The 20,844-nt window shown below is 42.7% G+C and overlaps 1 protein-coding gene across 1 annotated transcript in view; it reads right to left on the bottom strand.

Moving 5' to 3' along the window:
• Window positions 1-202: 202 nt before the first annotated feature.
• CDHR3 (cadherin related family member 3) overlaps window positions 203-20,844 on the bottom strand; it is an 80,233-nt gene continuing 59,591 nt past the window's right edge. The window contains 7 exon segments of the mRNA XM_068276272.1: window positions 203-1,251; window positions 1,253-1,560; window positions 2,723-2,771; window positions 3,465-3,496; window positions 6,187-6,200; window positions 11,078-11,253; window positions 17,570-17,823. Coding sequence (XP_068132373.1) covers window positions 1,207-1,251; window positions 1,253-1,560; window positions 2,723-2,771; window positions 3,465-3,496; window positions 6,187-6,200; window positions 11,078-11,253; window positions 17,570-17,823 — 878 coding nt within the window. The 3' untranslated portion in view covers window positions 203-1,206.

Here is a 20,844-nt window from a genome sequence, read left to right as displayed (position 1 = left end):
ACCACCTACAATGCCGCTCTCTATACTTCGGAGAGCGACATTGTAAGAAGTGACGCGGCAAGCGGAGGAAGTAAAGAAGGTAAGCTCTTCGCTCGCCACATAGCAACCTTTTAATTACTTTGCGCAAAGTAGCTGGATGGGTATCAGCGACAGGGGACCCAGGTGAGGGAAGGGGGGTTCCCTCCTCCCCGCCAACCGCTTTCACCCCCAGTCCTGGCAGCTATCACTCTCCGGTATGCCCCCCCGGCTGTGACACAGAAACGGATCAGCTTCTATGTCAAAATTTGCCTGTGTAGAGGGAAATCCGTTTTCCCATTGCCTGCCACTACCACTGCGTGTATCAGGGTCCAGATCCGTTGCGTGAAAATGCAGCAGATCTGGACCTTCCGACCCTGCAAACGCAGACGGATCCGTTTTTTTTCTTGGGTGAAAATGGCTGCTATTTTTAACATTAGTATCCGTGGCTCCGTTTTTAATCAGGGCTGAAAAACGGAGCCACGGATACGTTTCCAAACCTAGTGTTGACTAGGCCTATCCCAGGTAAGCTAAGCACGCTGATCCCCAGTGCAGTCATACCCTCTCCATCTACGGTTGCTGTGCCAATGGTAAAGCTGTCCTTACTACTTATGATCTAATATGCAGTACAACTTCAAGAGAAAAGCTATTTCTATATGCAGTTTTTCAACCAGGTGTTTAGCTTTGCGGCAGATTTTGGAGAAAAGAATGTTATACAGCATGCAGATTCATACATTTACTTGATGCCTGAGTTGGTGCTGAGCTTTTCAGTACCAGCTTCAACATTGCTTTATGTAGAACCGACTCTTTGCTTGAGAAGGAAATGTGACGGTAGATTTATGAATGGCTCTTTTGCACCGTTCTTTTAAGTCAGGATGCTTTGTTTAATTTCAGTAGCTAATAGCTGTCAGAAGGAAGGTGAGTACTGCTGCAGTCATGCATATCATAAGACCCTTCACACATGTAAACACATGTGCATATGTTGCAATCAGTCTGGTGTAGTAAAAGGCTGAGCCAGAGCACCTGTCACTTCCATGCATGACATCAATTGTGTTTAGAAACTGCCAATGCTGTACAACAAACACAAGAACTAAAGTGCCAAATATTTCCATTGTCTACGTTTGTTACATTTGTAAGGACCGTGTACATGAATGCACTGAGGTATTGGGCTTGATCAGGCTTTGGAATGCATTACTGTGTAGGTATTTTAGGAGACACTTTTGGAGAGAGCTTGGGGGGACATAGGAACTCTACTGGGAGGAGCCATATTTTCAGCATAAGGTGATGCTTGGATAGGTGATTGAGGCTTTTTGGGAGTTGCAGGTTTTTCAGTGTTTCTTCCGTCTTCTCCCTTGTTAGCAGTAATGGGTGTTTTCTCCCTGTTGCTGGGGTTGCCAGTTGCTGTTAGCGGAGGGGCTCTCTGCTCTGTGGGACTGACCGTTGCAGCTGCTGGTTGTGCTGCTGGGGCTGTGCTCATAGGCTGCTTTGTGTCTTTCCATCTCCTGGCACCAGACTTAGAATTATATTCATAGACATTTCCTGTAACTAGAAAATCAAGAGAGCACACTTTAGTTTTAGCACGTACAAGATAAAAACAGCAGTACAGGCTGCACATGATAGGTAGCATTACTGGGAGGGAAACAGGGTGACAAGCACAAAACTGCCAACTTCTGTAATTGTATTTGGTTAAGCAGGCTGATGTCTGAATCTGATGGAACGCACTGAGCTTGCACCATTGTATGGGGGATTTCCTGCATAATCCCACATCTAATATTTGTATTTCTAGCTAGTGGATACTTGCCTTTTGGCATTGATCCATTTAAGTATCACTTCTCTCTTCACCAACATAGCCTACAGCGTTTCACACCCTTATCTATCATGTGCCAAGGCCTGTAATAGCTTTAACATGGATGTCCAGCCCAATCTTCCTAGTGAGTCTGGACAGAGTAGGGAGGAGACTTAAAAACAACTTGTGACTCAACTAGCATTGTTTGTAAGAGAAAGAAGATTGCAGCCTTCATGTTCCTCTCACTTCAGGTTCCCTTTAAACATCCCATATGTGCACTCTTATGTATCCTTGTAAAGTATGGTAAATTAAATTAATCTATTCAGGAACAGCAATACTAAACTTGAAACAATTTTCACTTTGATTAACCAAGGTGAAGGTGGACCAAATAACATTGGAACTTTACATATACCTGGATGTTTGACATAAACACATGGTCTCACCATATAGCCCTTCACATCTCTTGGTAGCTAATGGTGGGAGACTAATAATAGTACATTTAAAGTGGAGATGTTACTTTTTGGCATACAATGTAAACTTACATTTGTGAAATACAATTTGTATTTAACATAGCAACACTTCCAATGTAAAAGCATTCTGCTGTTGACTAGATACAGGACCATACTGATAAACAGCGACAGAACTGGTATAAACTCCGTATAGCTATATATCCATCTGAAAACTTTGCTTTTAACTTACAGGATGTGATACAGTAAAGTCAGAAAAAGGGTTTGCTCAATTGAATATTGTTGTGGAGAGCTTCATCCTGCTTCACTCCTTTTTTTAGATAAATCATGACACAATGCTTTGACAAGTGAAGTGCTACTATGGTCAACATAAATCATGTTTTTAAAAAATACTTGTTTAATCAACTGATATTACTGTATATCTATATACTGTACAATCTATATAAAATCTTACTTGGATCAACTGCTTCTCCGTCAAAAACTGTGTTAATTTTAGTCATTTCCTGTGGAATAAAAAAATCAGATATTACTCTATAAAGTTGTGACAAGCCATGGAATTCAGAGTCGCACAGCATACAAGTCAGAATGAGGTTGGTTCATGAAATAGCAGTAATATTACCATGTCAGAAATAGCAGTAATATTACCGTGTCAGAAATAGCAGTAATATTACCGTGCACGCACAGCGTGGGGTCAGCTGGATTTATAAGTATAATTTATTGGATATCATTTAAGAATTATTTATAGGGATTAATAAGAACTATCTGATATTTGGTGACATTTACAACTCTCACCTAGTTCAAAACAAGCATTAGGACCCATTTGCATTGCAAAAAGTCCCATTGGTATTGAAAACAATGCAATTTCAATAGAATCGTTTCCATTGAATGTGTTTTTTGTAGTCCATTCCAATCCAAATTGCTTGCTGCAGATTTATACCTTACCCATCCTCAAAAATTCTCATAAAAATTTGCATAAAATAACATTAAAAACTCAGCACTGCGTAATATGTTGGCGCTTTAAATAAAATAAATAATAATAGTTAATAATAAAGTTCCTCTTTAAATAAACCAAGGCCACTTCTGCAGGATCAATTCGCTAGATTTCCCTAACTTGAAGAGTCTTAATAAATCAGGCCCAATGTATCATGTACATGAATTAGCTAATTATGTCAGTTCACTGAATAAGTAAAACTTACCCAGACAACATCTTTTTTAACCTTTGGCTTTTCTGTGAAGGGAAGTAGAAAATATCAAACATATGCAAAATCAGTTTAGATGTAAACATGTTTGCATCATTATAGTGAACTTGTGTTCAAATGTATAGTATATGGAGTGCAATTTCAGTCTGGGTTTTAAATTGTACCCGCCCTTTAGTCCCTAAGCTGCTCCCACTAGCAAACTGTAAAAATCTTTGAGCTGGCCATACACTAGGCCGATTCCTGCCGATCGACAGCAGATTCGATCACTGGGATCGAATCTGCTGTCAAATCGTTAACATTAACGCTAAATTTTGATCAATTTCGTCCCGAAATAGATCGGTCCCGTCGATCACTCCGTGCGGGAAATTACCGTGGACCGCTTCGCTAGCGGCGTTCAAGTGCCCGACGACCGACGCAATACAGCTGCAATACATTACCTGCTCCGCCGGCGTGACTCCCCAGGTCTCCGCTGTCTTCTTCTCCGCGCTGGTCTCCGGGTCCGGCAGGCTTCACTTCTTCCTGTCCCGGCAGGAAGTTTAAACAGTAGAGGGCGGTCTACTGTTTAAACTTCCCCCAGACAGGAAGCAGTGAAGCCTGCCGGACCCGGAGACCAGCGCGGAGAAGAAGACAGCGGAGACCTGGGGAGTCGCGCCGGCCGGAGCAGGTAATGTATAGGGGGGGGGGGGGGGGTGGAGCGGCGGCAGCACCACCACCACCACAGATTGTGAACGGTTTCAGGCTGAAATCGATTCACAATCTGTTTGCAGTGAAGGCAGCCATACGATCCCTCTCTGATCAGATTCGATCTGATGGCAAATCGACCAGTGTATGGCTACCTTAAGTCACATGATATTAGTAGGCAGCAGTCTTTAGTAGGCCTAGTACAGCAGTAACCCAGGGCCTGATGTGTGGACATGCTTTGCATTCATAGCCACTAGCTTCATTTGCAATCAGGGCAATCAACAGTCATTCTCGCATAAAGTGAAAGAGGAAAAAGCAAATTACAGACTTCTTGTACTCTCGATTTAACCACTTGAGGACTGCGGTGTTAACCCCCCTAGTGACCAGGCCATTTTCACTAAATTGGACCACTGTAGCTTTAAGGAAAAGCTGCAGGGCCGCACAGCACAGCATACAAGTGATTCCCCCCTTCCTTTTCTCCCCACCAACAGAGCTCTCTGTTGGTGGGGTCTGATTGCCCCACATTGTTTATTTATTTTTTTATAAATATTTATGTCTTTTATTTTTAAATAAATTTTACTATTTTTTTTTTTTTTTTTACTTTACCCTCCCTCCCTCTCCCCTGCCAGCCAATCACGCGATCGGCTGTCATAGGCTTCTGCCTATGAGAGCCAATCGCTCTCTTGTCCCCCAGGGGGGACAGCCGTGAACCACAGCTGTCCCCAGTACAGCGCTGCTGCAGATCGCAGCGCTGTACAAAGTAATTAGACAGCGAAAGCTCCCGAGCGGCCATTCCCACTCGGAGACTGAAGGCGGGGTGGAGCTCCGCCCCCAAGCAGGAGATGCGCGTGCATCCTGCGCGCGATCTCCTGCTAGCCCCATAGAAGACCGTTCACGCCAATGGGCGTGGAGCGGTCCTGGGGCTGCTGCACTGCTCACGTCAATTGGCGTGGAGCTGTCGGCAAGTAGTTAAAACATGAAACAGAGGCCACAAAAAAAAAAAACACAGGTTTGCTTCAATGCTAGGTACACACGATACAATGATCTGACAGATTTACTGTTAGATCAACTATTTCCAACAGGTCCGATATGATTTCTGATTGATTTTCCGATTGCTTTTCCATTCATTTCTATGGAAAATTAAGTCTATGGACCGGTTGAAAATAGTCCATCTGACAGTAAACCTGTTAGACAATTATATCGTGTGTACCTCACACAAGACTGTAGATTTAAGTAGAAAAGAAGCATAGAAAATATATACCGTACATTTTTGTTGTTGATGCTGTATACATTCAGATAGCTTCCATTTTAGACTAATGTCCCCATTCCCTTTATGTGTCCACAATCCACACTACCAAGCCCACAGTCCACCTGACTGTCTACCGACTAGTATGTAGGGTGCTACCTCCAGGCACAACAGTTCTGAAGGATACTCCCAGAAGGCAGGATGCACTCACCCTCCTAGCCATATGCCATCAGTCTGTGAATCAGCACCTGTGAATGTGTCTGCAGATGGTGCCAAATTTTGGAAATGATTTCCTCAATTAACCTATTTGCTCATCAGTAGTAACTTTATTTGCAGACTGAATTTAGCCATTCAAATTACTGCAGATTAAAGACCTGCTAATATTACTTGCAAATAAATTTACAAAGATGTGTAAAGGGTTACATAGATTGTTTGAAACCACTGACATTGTTTTCACATTCATAATAAGTGAGCTTTGAATGCTAATTATTGTCCACTGCTGCCTTTGCAGTTGTTTGCTGTATTCTATAAACTGTGCAAAAGCAAGCCTCTTCTCAGCATAACTGGTAACTATGCCAGTAATGCAGGTGAGAGCGCTGATTGGCTACTAGCTTTCCACAGGCCACAGTAAAAATCTGATATACTGTATTAACTAACACCTCTGTCCAAAACAGAAACAGGCTCCACACTAATGTATTCCCACTTCCCCCTTATCACGCTAAGCAGTACATTACAGTATTTACAGTACAATACAGTATTTGCAGTAGTATGCATAATCAGTTATGTACATACCGACGGGTTTTATTCTGAAAAAGAAAAGAGAAATACCTTCATATTAGACAACATTTGCCTTAGACATTGAAATTGTGCATATTGAAATACAACAACCTGTACAACTATTATATTAAATAATAATCCTGTAATCCGACACCTGAAATTGTATGCACCCAACAGCATGATATCCAGGCCTGGATTTACATCACAGGAGTCTATAGGCACAGATGTTCTAGCACCCTAGACTTCGCCTAGCACTCTAGACTTCGCCCTCCAAGAACCTACAAACACCCTACTGCACTGCAAGTATCCTGGCTAGCCCAGCTGTCATTTCTCCCTTACTTCCCTTGGCCATCATAGGTAGCTACAGGCGCCCCTTAGTATTAGGTAGCCAGAGCTATCCTCAGTATTAAAGGGACACTTAAGGCTAGCTAAAAAAATTAGTTTTACTCACCTGGGGCTTCCACCAGCCCCCTGCAGCTGTCCAGTGCCCACGCAAGCTCCGATCCTCCTGTCCCTGCCGGCGGCTACTTCCGTTTTGGCGACAGGCGCCGACAGGCTGGGAACGTGAGTTATTCTTCGCGTTCCTGACCGCAATAGCAGTATAGAGGGCGCTATTGCAGCCAGGAATGCAAAGAATCACTCGCGTTCCCAGCCTGTCAGCGCTTATCAGTGCCTGTCCCCGAAACCGGAGGTAGCCGCCGGTGGGGACAGGAGGATCGGAGCCAGACTGCGTGGGCACCAGACAGCTGCAGGGGGCTGGTGGAAGCCCCAGGTGAGTAAAACTCATTTTTTTTTAGCTAGCCTTAAAGAGACTCTGTAACACAATTTTCAGCCTTAGTTCTTCTATCCTATAAGTTCCTTTGCCTGTTCTAATGTGCTCTGGCTTACTGCAGCCTTTCCTAATTGCACAGTGGCTGTGTTATCTCTGTTATATGATCTAATCTGTTTCTTCTGTTGGCTCTGTCGGGCTAGGCTGGAATAGGTCAAATGTGCAGGGCTGCTTGTGATTGGATAGAAGCAATACACACCCTCTGCAGGCCCCCTGCAGGCTCTGTATGACTCACACACTCTGCTTATGTGAGCCTATCACAAGCTGGTTAGTTTGTTTGTAAACACTGCCTAAAACTGTTAATTACAAGCCAGGATTGCAGCAGAGAGTGGCAAAAACAGCACAGAGGGGCCCAGGAGAACATAATGAATAGAATGGTATGCTTTTTGCTGTAAAAATGTTAGAGTACAGATTCTCTTTAAGTGTCCCTTTAAGTAGCTAGAGGTGCTCCCGAATGAAGGGAGATCTGGTCAGTGGAATGCAGAGACCCAGGTGAGTAACCTCTTGTTTACAATCTGCTTGGGGCTCTGCATAGGCAAGGTAGGATGGAGGCACCTGGGAAGGGGAGTAAGCTGCCTTTCCATCATTAGGTGCCTGTAGGTAGGTGCCTACAGTGCCTTATGGTAAATCCAGCCCTGATGATATCCTTATACTGTGGTTATTACAGTGTAGTCCTGTAAGGCTGGTTGCACACTATGGCGGTGCAATCATACCACAATGGCCTCAGAAAGTTGCACGGTGTGTTATAGCTGCGGTGCGACTGTTAACCTCCTTAGCGGTAACCGCGTGCTGGACACGGGGTAAGCCGCCGCGGAGGATTCCTCAGGCCCTGCTGGGCCGATTTGCATCATTTTTTTTCAAACACGCAGCTAGAACTTTGCTAGCTGCGTGTTTGGTCTGATCGCCGCCGCCCGCCGCCGATGCGCCGCTACCCGCCACGATACAGGGCCCCCCCGCATACCCCTTGCGCAGCCTGGCCAATCGCCGCCAGGCTGCGCTATGGGGTGGATCGGGACTCCCTGTGACGTCACGACGTCCAGGACGTCACTCCGTTCGTCGCCATGGCGATGGGGGAAGCCCTCAAGGAAATCCCGTTCAGAACGGGATTTCCTTATGGGCAAGCGGCGCCAGCGGCGATCGGACAATACGAGGGGACGCCGCAGGGAGGAGGGAAGCATGTAGCTAGTGCTAGGCTAGCTGCATGCTAAAAAACAAAACAAAAAAAAGGTGAAAAAAAAACTCCCGCGGCCGCGCATCCACGGGTATCATACCACCAGGTAGGTTAAAAATCATACCCTGTGAGCCTGGAGTACTTCCATCGCATCATGGGTACTGTGGCTCATAGAGACTAATGGCCACTGCGATGAGCTGCGTCGGGGGAGAGTACCATGACGCCACATGTGTGAAAGGGGCCTCAGACTAATGTAATGCACAGCACATAGTGCGGAACAGACCCATTTTTTATTCTGGATCCCAGGCAAGTATTCTAAACCACCTAAATAAGGAATAGTGTTAGCTGGCAATAAAGTCTGATACATGACCATATACTCTAACCACTGTTATACCGAGCAGACAGCATCAGCCCATAGTTCATACACATGGAATAAGTTTTGATGGAAGTTGTGACAATCCAGCCCCGCGATCCCGTCAAGATCTGCTCCCGTTAGCGTACGCAGGAAGTATGGGCGCAGACGGACAACGAGACCGGTTGCTGGATCGTCAGAGGTTGAAGAAAGAAAAGAAAAAGCGACAGAGCGTGCCAATCCCGTCTAATCTGCTCCCGTTAGCATACGCAGGAAGTACGGTGAACAGACTGACAAAGATTGGTCGCGCAGCTGCCGACAATATGTAATGGGATAAACATCCACCAATCCCGTATTACTAGGCCACTGTTGCCATGCAGGTCTCATGCACTAGAGACTGCTGGAGGCAAATTCACTGTGTGCGTAGTAAATGGTTAAGATCGGTTGGAGGTGCACATACATACAATTCTGATTGTATATACAATCGGTAAACTAAAAATATCGATTTCGCGCTGGAAATCGGGTAAATACACTGCCACCACTGCCTGATTGGATGAATAGAGCAGACAGTCTCCAACTAGGGCAAAGAGACCCCAACGCTATCATAATACGGTAGCCAGCCCAATCACGTTCAACACGCTCCAGTCACCGTTCGGGGAATAGTCACTTCCGACGGCTTAAAGACTGTGAGCAATGTGACGTTAAAGAAAGGTTACTGGGTCCCTATATGATGCAATCTCGAATTGTATTTACAATCGAGAAACGAAAGTTATCGATTTCACACAGGAAATCTGGTAATAGCTAATCCTAAAAGGAAGAAACGGTTATTTACAACCTAGCTAGCAATCAACAAGTTATAAGCAAGTAATAAAACAATGTGGTAGTATGAGAAATCTGCAATTTATGAGCTTCTGTCAACTGATATCTACCCTTCACCTGATGGATGAGCTTATAAACTCTCTAGGGGGCCACATAAGGCCAGGAAACACCCGGTCCCATATAGGTGAAAGATTTTGTAATTAGAAGCTACCAAAGAGCCAGGGTTTGTTAGCAGCCAGAGAATAAGAGAAAAAAGGAAAGGGGATTTTAAACCAACAAATGTCAGTTTGGTTGGTTTGCGAAGAAACTGGCGTTCGTAACTCCATGACGCATTCGATATGTCATATCGACGGAGTCACAGAAGTATACATATTTTAGTCTTTAGGTTTTATTTTAATATATAGTAGCAATATAAAAACACCTAATAGCAAGAATAAAACAAAGGGTAAATGCCTCCCTTTTACCTTACTGTACCTGCCTTCTATCACCCCTTGAAATAATTGTGATGTGTTTCTGTACTCCTCCTGATAAAGCTCCCCAGTTATTAATTAAAAAATCAATCGAACGGAAAATCGACCGAAAAAACGCATCGTGTGTACCTAGAATTAGAGTATTGCTAAGCAAGGTGTTGACGTTTGTGTGAGGAAGTGTTAAATCTGTCGATCTGCCATCAGATTGACCATCAGATAGATCCCTCTCTGATCAGAGATGGGATCTATTGATTGCTCATATACTGCAGACAGATTCCCAATAGATTTTATGCTGAAACTTAGCGCTGCCACCTGCCGACTGCCCTCAGTTGACTTAAGCGAGGGACATAAATCTTAGAAATCATAACATACTTTGGCAATATAGTAAAAAGTCATAACCACAAACTGGAGGTTTCCCATATATAAACTTCAGTTATTATCACACATTATAAAACAATTCAATTGTAAAGTTTGCATGATCACACAATATATTGCCACAGGGCTGTTGGCTTTTATATTAGAAAACATGAAATAGGCGCTAAATTGGGACTGTTACAATGAAAAGAGTGTTTACCCACACCTTATAACCACACCCATTTTAAAGACCTCACCCACTGCGAAATAAATATAATCAATTAACCCACAATTAACTTCTTCCTATTTTTTTTATCACAATTTTTATTATTATTATTATTATTATTATTAATACATTGGTAGGAGAAAAAAAAAGTAAACATAGCAGTAAAATATACTTTTATTTTAAAATGTCACCAATATACTTTGTACCAGCAACATCATTTAGGGGTTTTGATAAAGGGGATAAATAGCTGAATACAATTTTCATTTTTATGTACAGTATTACTGTTTTTTTTAAATCTGTTATGTTTTTTTTTTTCTTTTTAAAATGCAAAAAGTCCAATTCATCTAAAAAACAAAACAACGAATACATTACTTAAGTCTCTTAATGATAAAATATAAGTTGATCAATAGGGATATAGCTGAAATTTCAGAACTGCACTGGTCCATAAGGCCATGGACCTATGATGAGAAGTAGAATAAATAAACCCAATGGGCACTGATTTTGTTACACTTTATTTCCTTCTGTTGTTATTTACTGATGTTATGGGGATATTAAAACGTGTATGGATCATTTTGCATTGACAAGTATACTGTGTTATATACTATGCTTAACCGTCAATCAAATCTTGTAGACAGACCAAAACCTTCTTAAATAAAAAAGCATACATTTTGCTCCAAATACTCACAGCATTTCTGTATCTGGCTTTGGACTGCTCCGGCATGGGCAGTATTTCGCTATTAGGTATCCCAAGAGCCCAAGAAGGCCAAGTAGAAGCATAGCACCCAGCGTAATCACAAATGGTATATACCACGCAGTCGCTGAATACACATTTGTAGTATTCACGACATAGATAACACTAGGCTGTAAAAATACAAACATAAGTCAGAATCTTAAATTTAACAAAGAGGATAATACCATTATTATATATGATAAATAATATGATGCCACCTACTTTTTAATAAATATATTAAAAATAAACATGATGATGGGCATTTTCGACCAAGAGGCAAATTTCTCTCGAATCGAATCTGATTATAGAGAGATCTGTCAGCTGCCCATACACAGCAGACTGATTCCTGATTCCCTGCAAGATGTCGGGCCCTGCTCTATCAGGTGTGCAGCGGTAACTATGAGTGATATGGGGATGAAGCACTTGATAAAGGGCAATGAACCCGAAACGTTGTGCTGGTTTTTGCTATACTGTATGACCGTTGTTTGTAATGAAGTAAAATATATGCATTGGATAAGCATCCGCTAAGGGTCGAGTTCTGAATGGAATGTACATGATATGGGGGTGAGCAATGAACCCCCCGCCGCTGTGCCTAATGTATGAATGTGCTGTAAGTGTGCATTCATACATTAACTTCTCCGTGTCGCGGTACCCGTCCCATCTACCACTGCTCTTCCTTTAGCCGCATACACGCTGCCAGCATGGCGTGTCTTTAACGTCACGTACCGGCGTGTTATGCGCCGTAAGCGTGTATGCGGCAAATAGAAGAGCAGATAAAAGAGATAACTGATGGGCACCGCGAGACAGGAGAGGTAATGGATAAACGCACACTTACAGCACATTTATACATTATGGGATCAGTTCATTGTTCTTCCCGATATCGCTCACCGTTACTGCCATGCACACGATCAAGAAAGCCGGCCCAACATCTTGCAGTATGTCCAACCGATATATGCAACCAACTTCGGCCACCAAGTTGCCTGATGTATGTCCACCTTAACACTGTTTTCAGCAACAAATTAATTAATTTTGTTTCTGCCTACAATAGCCATGGCCTTTAAAGCAAGAGAGGCGCAGTAATTAGTGACCCGTTTGAAACAGTCATATGCCTCCTTTACACCTGTAAGTGTGTGAGCTCATTGCAGCATGAGAAGTAAAAAGTCTGGAGAGAACACTGCCGGGTATTGCAGAGAGACGGGAGTCACAGAGGGAGCGGCAGTTAGTTGCTGTAAGACCAAATTATGTGGAACCTGTTCAACAAAACTTTTGTAATTTTCAGCCGACTTAGAAAATTAGATTATAAGGTGTGAAAAATCCTTTAAGAATAGATAAATGTCACCATGAATGCTTCTAAATACTTCCTATGCAGCCTTGGCGTATCTTTGAAGCCTAGTATGTTATTCATCAGATGCAACCAGAAATCAATATTGTCTATATGCCTGCCGTAAAACCAGTAAATCTAAACTATATGCAATTCACTTTTTCACCTGATTTCTCTCCTAGGTGAAATGTTCCCAACTTGTAAATAAAATGCTTTTTTAACCACCAGCAAGCCAACTAATGCGCAAAGTAATTTTGGTAGTACTTTATACCTATTTTTTTGTACTTTTTTCATTGCGAAGGGCTAAAAAGTTATTTTAAATTGAAGATGAACGAATATCGCCTAGGAGAAAACTTAGGAGAAAGGTGAATTGCATATAGCCCAGGATATCAGATTCTAAAGGTGGCTAGAAATGCAAATCTACCACCAGAAACAACTAAATGACCTAAAGCTAAGGTGCAAAATCTCACCAGGGATATCTGTTCTCTATGGATATCAGCAATGCACCAGATGACTCCATTCAAAAACAACTATTTTCTACTCTGGTATAAACAAGCCACAAACATTCACTTTAATAAAATGAATACAGCCAGTAAAAACCTGTTGGAAAAGTTAGAAGGATTATAATTGTGTCCACCTTTTTCCTCCTTCACTAAGCTGCTCCCATTGGTCACTGTCAATTTCCACTAATCTTGTCACAAATATCACATGACTAGAGGTGTGGACAGTTGGCCCGTGGGAGCAGCTTGGTGAGGGAAGAAGGGTTGGACACAATTTATGACTTTGACCTGAGTCTCAGTTTATAAACAAATACATTGACAATGGTGGAGAAAAGTGCATAGCAAAGGTAGATCAACCAGTTTTCCTTTTCTGCAGTGCCACTCTCCATAGTCTTCTTACTGACTCTCACATGTCCTTATTCTGTCCTTAGTTTGCACATGGGATTGTATTTAGTAGATAAAAGGAGAAAACCTCTCCTGTCTGTGAGAAAACTCAGGAGAAAAGTAAACTGAATCAGTACCAGAGATAAAGGGGCCAAAAGCAGGGGCATACCTACAGGGGAGCAGCCCCTGCAACCACAGGGGAGAGACCCCAGAGTTACAAGTGGGTCCGCAACTACTACTTTATACCCTCTAATGAAGGGGTCCATCCTTCAGATCTGGACTTTGTGGAATGTAAGTGGCTAGAATGCAGTGTAGACATAATGGAGAGGCTGCTTCAATGCACCTTTACTGTCAGAAGAATTGAATTTGGAGGCCTAGATCCACTTAACAGACAGATAAAAGACGAGAAGGGAAATTTAATTCTGTTCTGTCCTGTACATAGAGGAATGGCAGCCCGCTTCTAAAGGTGCCTATTAACAGAACAATATCTTCCCCTGATGCGATCATTCATCAGATGATAAAATTGTACAGAAAAACATGCAGTATGTGGAGAAAATCATCCTGAAATGATTGTATGGTTGATTGTAATACTTAATGTGGTTTGCCTTCTTAAAACAGAAGGTATTTCCGATATTTCTGATTTAAAACTTCTTAGATTTAAGTGTGTAACTGTGGTTACCCATGATGCACCACTGTGGAATATGCAAATTATCTCTTTATGCAGATTGTAATACAGAATTATGTCGATCGGAATGTTGGATTTTATGACTGTATCTGAAGAGAGGAGTGCCCTAATCTATTTGATTATGGGGGCAATGGATAATTACCTTCTGATTACTTTAGAGCCTGCAAATCTGATTGAATAATCACATCTGGGGAAAATGTTATACTGGGCACCTTTAGGGTGAAAGCTTAAAGGGAACCTGAAGTGAGTAAAATTATTTAAAATAAACACGTTGTAGCTGCAAATGATTATTACATACTTACCTCACTGTCAGTTCCTCTCAGAAGGAACCATTTTCTGCTTACAGTGATCCCTTCCAGTTCTGACAATATTTTGTCAGAACTGAAATATACCAGTTGCTGTCAGTTGTATATCGGCAGCTGTCAGTTACAACTGAATGTGCAAGGTAATGTCCATGTTTCCCTATGCCTCAAGTGGGTGATATTACAGTTTAACAGTGTGCTGACCAGGAAGCTGTTATGGGGTAATGGCCATTTTTAAAATGGAGATCGGAGAATTCCATTGATCACAGTGGACAAATGGGACACAGGAGAGGAGAAAGAGATTGAGAAGTAGACTACACAGGAAGTAAGTATGACCTGTGTATGGTTATTTTGACTTTTTATTTTCAGTTCAGGTTCTCTTTAAGGTCACAGGACTGGGAACTGTGTACCTTCTGCTCCCATTTTAGTTTTGCGCTGCTAGTACATAGGAACTCTGTCATCCTTGTTACCTAGAGAGCTCAGTAACAAGTGCTGAGTATCAGGTTTCAGTAAATGCCGGAAGATACACATTGTAAAATCCTAATGCAACCAAACACAATATGTGATTGTGTGATGCTGTAAATGTGAGCCTTCAGTTGTTAAAGGAAACGGATTTGTTTTAATGGCGGAGGTAAATGTAAGCGGTTCGAAGGCTGCCATTAAAAACACCAGAGGTAACAGAGTGGAAAAATTCCTTTAGAATATTTAAGTCAATTATTTACACTGACTAAGCAAACAGAAAGGGCTGGTGCTTGGCTGTACTTTTTATATAAACACTTTTGTTATAAGTATTACAGGACTCATTGCTTCCTAAGCCCTGTAGAAGTAATGGTGCTCATATCTTACACTGATGAGGACTGGGAAGCCTGAAACAGACCTATCCTATTAAATTACAATATATTTTGGTTTTTTTTTGTTGGCTAAAAAGCAGCTCTTCTGACCAGTCATGAAAGAATATGGGTGCTGACATATTTTAGAAGCTGCTCTGGCTGGCATGCTTGTCCTATGGTACATGATTGTTTTGGGGGCACATGATTGGTTTGGAATTTTTAAATATATCTTGTAGTATTTCCCTTAAAAATGACATTTGACTGAAAATATGATTGCTTACAAGACATTTTCCTGTACCCTTCAGTTTTTTTTTCTGTGAGTGTTATTTATTACACCCAAAACCCTTGAATACAACTGTACCATCTCACATTAAAAATGTTTAAAGGACAGATGCGAGGAGAAATAAAAAAAAAAAAAGAAAAAAAGATCTACTTACCCGGGGCTTCCTCCAGCCCCTGGCAGCCGATATGTCCCTCGCCGCAGCTCCGCTTCCAGCCGGTGGCCTGGGTTCCGCTCCATTGCAGATGTTGACCGGCACCTACTGCACCTGTGCAGGCGCACGGCCGCACCACTCGTGGTCGCACTCACCTGGCTCCAGACCATGTAAGTGCAATCACAAGTGGCCTGGCGAGGTCGGCATCTGCAGCTGAGGGGACCCCGGACCACCGGCTGGAAGCAGAGTTGCGGCAAGCGGCATATTGTCTGCCAGGGGCTGGAGGAAGCCCTGGGTAAGTAGATTTTTTTTTTTTATATTGCTCGAACCTTCCCTTTAAGAGGATTAAACAAGCCCACAAACCATTCAATCACAGCTGTATGAATACTGAACTCTGATTTATTTTAAATTATTGTCATTATTCTGATCAGCACATGTTTAATAGTGCCGATATGTTAAAATGCCAAAATGAATCTCCACATTCACAAAGAGGCAAACAAGCCTGTTTACCACATAAAAAAGGTCCATGCAGGGGCGTAGCAATAGGGGGTGCAGAGGTAGCCACTGCATCGGGGCCCTTTGGGCTAGAGGGGCCCACCCCCAACCGCAGTATTAGCTCTTTATTGGTCCTATGCTGATAATATTCACTTCTATAGATGATTAGAATAGCAGTGATCATTAATACACTGTTTCCCATCCCTTTCTTGCACCTCTGACACTGTGGTTTTCCTTGATTGGTTTTGGTGTGGCGTATCAATTGTTATGTATAGAGAGCTTGGGGGGCCCCAATGCAAAACTTGCACTTGGGCCCACAGCTTCTTAGCTACGCCACGGGGTCCATGGCATTCTGTATTTTGGAAGAGGCAAAAAACACATGATACAAAGAAGAATAGTGCTGTTTGTTTCAAACTGCCTATTTCCCCCATTTTGCTTTTTAGCTTACAATTTCCCATTATCGGTAATTTTTAAATAATTGTTCTCAAGAAAGAAGTGGCTGGTGGTGTAGTATATAGCTCTCTTGCCTTGCAACTGGGGCCCCTGGTTCAAATCTGGTTCTGGACACTATCTCCATGGAGATTGTATGTTCTACTCCAGTCTCTGGCTTTATTATTGCCTTGTGTCCCCGGATGTGAGCATTCCCACTTCTTCCTGTCCAGACAGGAAATGGAGGAAATTCTCCAGGAATGACAGCAACAGAGTAAAATGTTATTTATTTATTTAAATTGTGAAGAGTTAGCATTCTTGACTAGCTTTTATATGTTGTCCCTTATTTCCTGTGCACAGGACTACCAGCTGTGATATTACAGCTACAAAGCTACATGACAGGAAGTTGGCAAATCTCCCCAGCGGAGACACAGAGAGCAATTAAAACCTGCAACGGTTTCTAAACCTTTTCAGACTATTCAGAACAATTTTTATGAAAAAAAATGCTTTCTACTTATCTTTAGAGCAGCTGTTCCTACCGTCTTGGAACTCTCTTTCTGAATGGTGCTCGTCCTTACCTCTTTGATGTATACTCTTAATTTATATAATGGCCACAACTCGCTATGTCCGTATTGTTCAGGCCACTTTGATGATGTACAATTGTGTTTGTTATTTCATGTTGATGTAGTGCTGGATAAATGACCCTACGACATGTTTTCCCTTTTCCCTCCCCTCTTCCCTCCCTCCTCTCTTACCTCCCCTCCCCCCCCCCCCATTCTCCTTCACCTTCCCATTCCCTTTTTCCTGTTTTTCTTCAAAAGTTGCTATGTTTGGATTGTGCTACATTTGCTCTTTGAATGTTACTTTTCGTCAATCCATTTACTGTTTGTTCTTATTTCATTGCCATTGATCTCAATAAACATTGATTTACGGGAAAAAAATGTTTCTATTAATACTATTTATTTGTGAGTACTGACAGCTGCTTCAGATAATGTTTGTTTAACATGCAGATATTATTGTCACATTTATTGGAAGTGTACATTGAGTACAGGTGATAGATTACTTACTGTAGTAGTTGTTACAGTGGTAGTCAGCCCAGGAATATAGACATTAATATATAAAGACACAGTGCCAGTCTGGACAACACCAAGTGATTTAGCTGAAGCAGACAGTAAGTTGCCATCAGTAATATAAACCCTTAGGTTGTAATTCCATGTCTTATCAGCACCACCACCGCTGTAATCAAATGGATTGGCAAGCACTAGTCTGGAGACATTGGAACCAGCAGAGGGTGAGAACGCAAAATGATTGTTCACATTTCCTGCAGAGAACAGAAACAGATGTATGTTACAGCCACTTGTGGGATTTGTATAAATATATACAGCTGGGAGATTATATTCTTATCCTAAATATAAATAGCAAAGGTAGACAGTCTCCAGTGTAAAACAGTGAGTGTTAGATGCACTCAATATTTCTAGGAATATACTGCTGATTCACTACTGAAAGAATCCCACTCTGAATCTACCCAGATGTTCAGTGGATCCTTCTATTTCCTTAAAATTATGGTTTGGTAACATTTACTGCATGGATAAAATGGTCAATGCTACTTCTGTGTAAAAATACTGGAGACAGAGCCTTTACTTATCAGGCCAACAGCAGTAATGCCTGTGGAGTGAACAGAATAAAATGAGTACGCATTGTTATGAGTTATGCTCTGGGTGGTGCCGTTAGTAGTAGAGTATTGGTAATTTATGTTACCAAAATGTTACTATGCAGCACCCAGGACCCATTCTCATTTGAACCTCTCTCTGTAAAAGCCTAACCCCCTCCCCTCCTACACACGCACACCTAATGCCTAACCCTAACCCCCCAGTAAGTGCCTAAAAAGAACCCCCACCCAATACCTAACGCTAACCCCCCAGTAATTGCCTAAAAAGAAACCTCCGCCTAATGCTAAACCCTACCCCCCAGTAAGTGCCTAAAAATAATTCCCACCTAATACCTAACCCCCCAGTAAGTGCCTAAAAAGAACCCTCCGCCTAATGCCTTACCCTAACCCCCTAATAAGTGCCTAACCTTAACCCCCCACCTAATTCCTAAAGACGGCATTACGAGTGTTTAAAACTAACCTCGTAACGGCGGCTCCCAAATGACCGACAGTAGTAGCTGATCATCTACAGTCAGCTGCAACCATTAATTAGTGTGCAGAAGCCAATCAGCTACTAAAATGCCAAATCACCACTTGGGCGCCCAATTGCTGATAATTAACACAGACATCTATTAGACGCCTGCCAATCAGGGTGCCCATTTAACCTGATCAGGGATAAAACAGGCATGACCTCAGAAAAGGAGCTGTACTGAGAACAGACACCACAAGGTATTTGGTGTATATGTTATGGCCAAAACCAGAAATCGGCCAAAGTGGGAAGTGGCCGGCCATTTCTAGAACTGGCAAATTTGGCTTCGGCCAAAGTACAAAATGCTGGTAATTTCTGACATTGGCCGGCCAGTTTGCGAAATGGCCAAAGTCAGTTGGCCAAAGTCCAAAATGCACAAATCTCAGAACATTCACACAGCTTTTCCACCTGTTTTCCTTTGTTTTCACCTTATCTATGGTATGTTTTAAAGCTTCTAAAGAGTAAAAATATAATATTATTAAGGCAAGAAAAGTAATATTGAAATGAAGTTAATCAGGAACAACTTACTTTGAGTGATTTTTTTTTTGCTTGTAAATGTGCTGAAAGTTTTTTTTTTTTTTTTGTTTTTTTTTAATCAATTAGGTGATCAGTAAATTAATGAGAAGTTTTGTGAATAGAGCCCCATGTGTCACCTGTAGCCCTGGGTCCTGTGTGTCACCTCTTTCACATGCAGCCCTGGAGGAGAAAGCAGTTGGTAGCATTTAGGGTCCTGTGTGTCACCTCTCTCATGCAGCCCCAGAGGAGAAAGCAGTCGGCAGCATTTAGGCAGCCCAGGGTCCTTGCTTAAGAGCGGTAGAATGAAAGGCAGCCTCGGGTCCTTTCAAGCCTCTCTTGTGATCATGGGACCTGGCATCTGGCAGAGTGGGGACAGCTCGACTTGCAACAGTGGGAACCGCTCAACTTGCAGCAGCAGGGACAACTTGACTTGCAGCAGCGGGGACAGCTTGACTTGCAGCAGCGGGGACAGCTTGACTTGCAGCAGTGGGGACAGCTCGACTTGCAGCAGCGGGGACAGCTCGACTTGCAGCAGCGAGGACAGCTCGACTTGCAGCAGCGGGGACAGCTCGACTTGCAGCAGTGGGGACAGCTTGACTTGCAGCAGTGGGGACAGCTTGACTTGCAGCAGTGGGGACAGCTCGACTTGCAGCAGCGGGGACACTCGACTTGCAGCAGCGGGGACACTCGACTTGCAGCAGCGGGGACAGCTCGACTTGCAGCAGTGGGGACAACTCAACTTGCAGCAGTGGGAACAGCTCGACTTGCAGCAGTAGGAACAGCTCGACTTGCAGCAGTGGGAAACAGCTCGACTTGCAGAGAGAGCTCAGCGGGGACAGCTGGATTTGCGGCAGTGTGGAGAGCGGCAGCTGGGGGTGACTGGGACTTTGGGACTTGGCTGGCCACATTTAGCCACAATGCATTCTGGCCGGCCAAAGTCCAAAATAAAAGTATGTTTTGCACATTGGCCGGATTAGCCGGCCACTTCTAGTTTTGACTGGCCAGAACCAGAAGTGGCCAGACCTTAGGTTCTGGCTGTAACATATATAAACAGTGTATATATACAGGATCTTCTCAAAAAATTAGCATATTGTGATAAAGTTCATTATTTTCTGTAATGTACTGATAAACATTAGACTTTCATATATTTTAGATTCAAATACACACAACTGAAGTAGTTCAAGCCTTTTATTGTTTTAATATTGATGATTTTGGCATACAGCTCATGAAAACCCAAATTTCCTATCTCAAAAAATTAGCATATTTTATCCGACCAATAAAAGAAAAGTGTTTTTAAAACAAAAAAAGTCAACCTTCAAATAATTATGTTCAGTTATGCACTCAAGACTTGGTTGGGAATCCTTTTGCAGAAATGACTGCTTCAATGCGGCGTGGCATGGAGGCAATCAGCCTGTGGCACTGCTCAGGTGTTTGGAGGCCCAGGATGCTTCGATAGCGGCCTTAAGCTCATCCAGAGTGTTGGGTCTTGCCTCTCTCAACTTTCTCTTCACAATATCCCACAGATTCTCTATGGGGTTCAGGTCAGGAGAGTTGGCAGACCAATTGAGCACAGTAATACCATGGTCAGTAAACCATTTACCAGTGGTTTTGGCACTGTGAGCAGGTGCCAGGCCGTGCTGAAAAATGAA

The sequence above is a fragment of the Hyperolius riggenbachi genome, chromosome 3, assembly GCF_040937935.1.
Source record: "Hyperolius riggenbachi isolate aHypRig1 chromosome 3, aHypRig1.pri, whole genome shotgun sequence".
NCBI lineage: Eukaryota > Metazoa > Chordata > Amphibia > Anura > Hyperoliidae > Hyperolius > Hyperolius riggenbachi.
The sequence above is the reverse complement of the archived record's forward strand: the minus strand, read 5'-3'. Positions and strand labels throughout refer to the sequence as shown.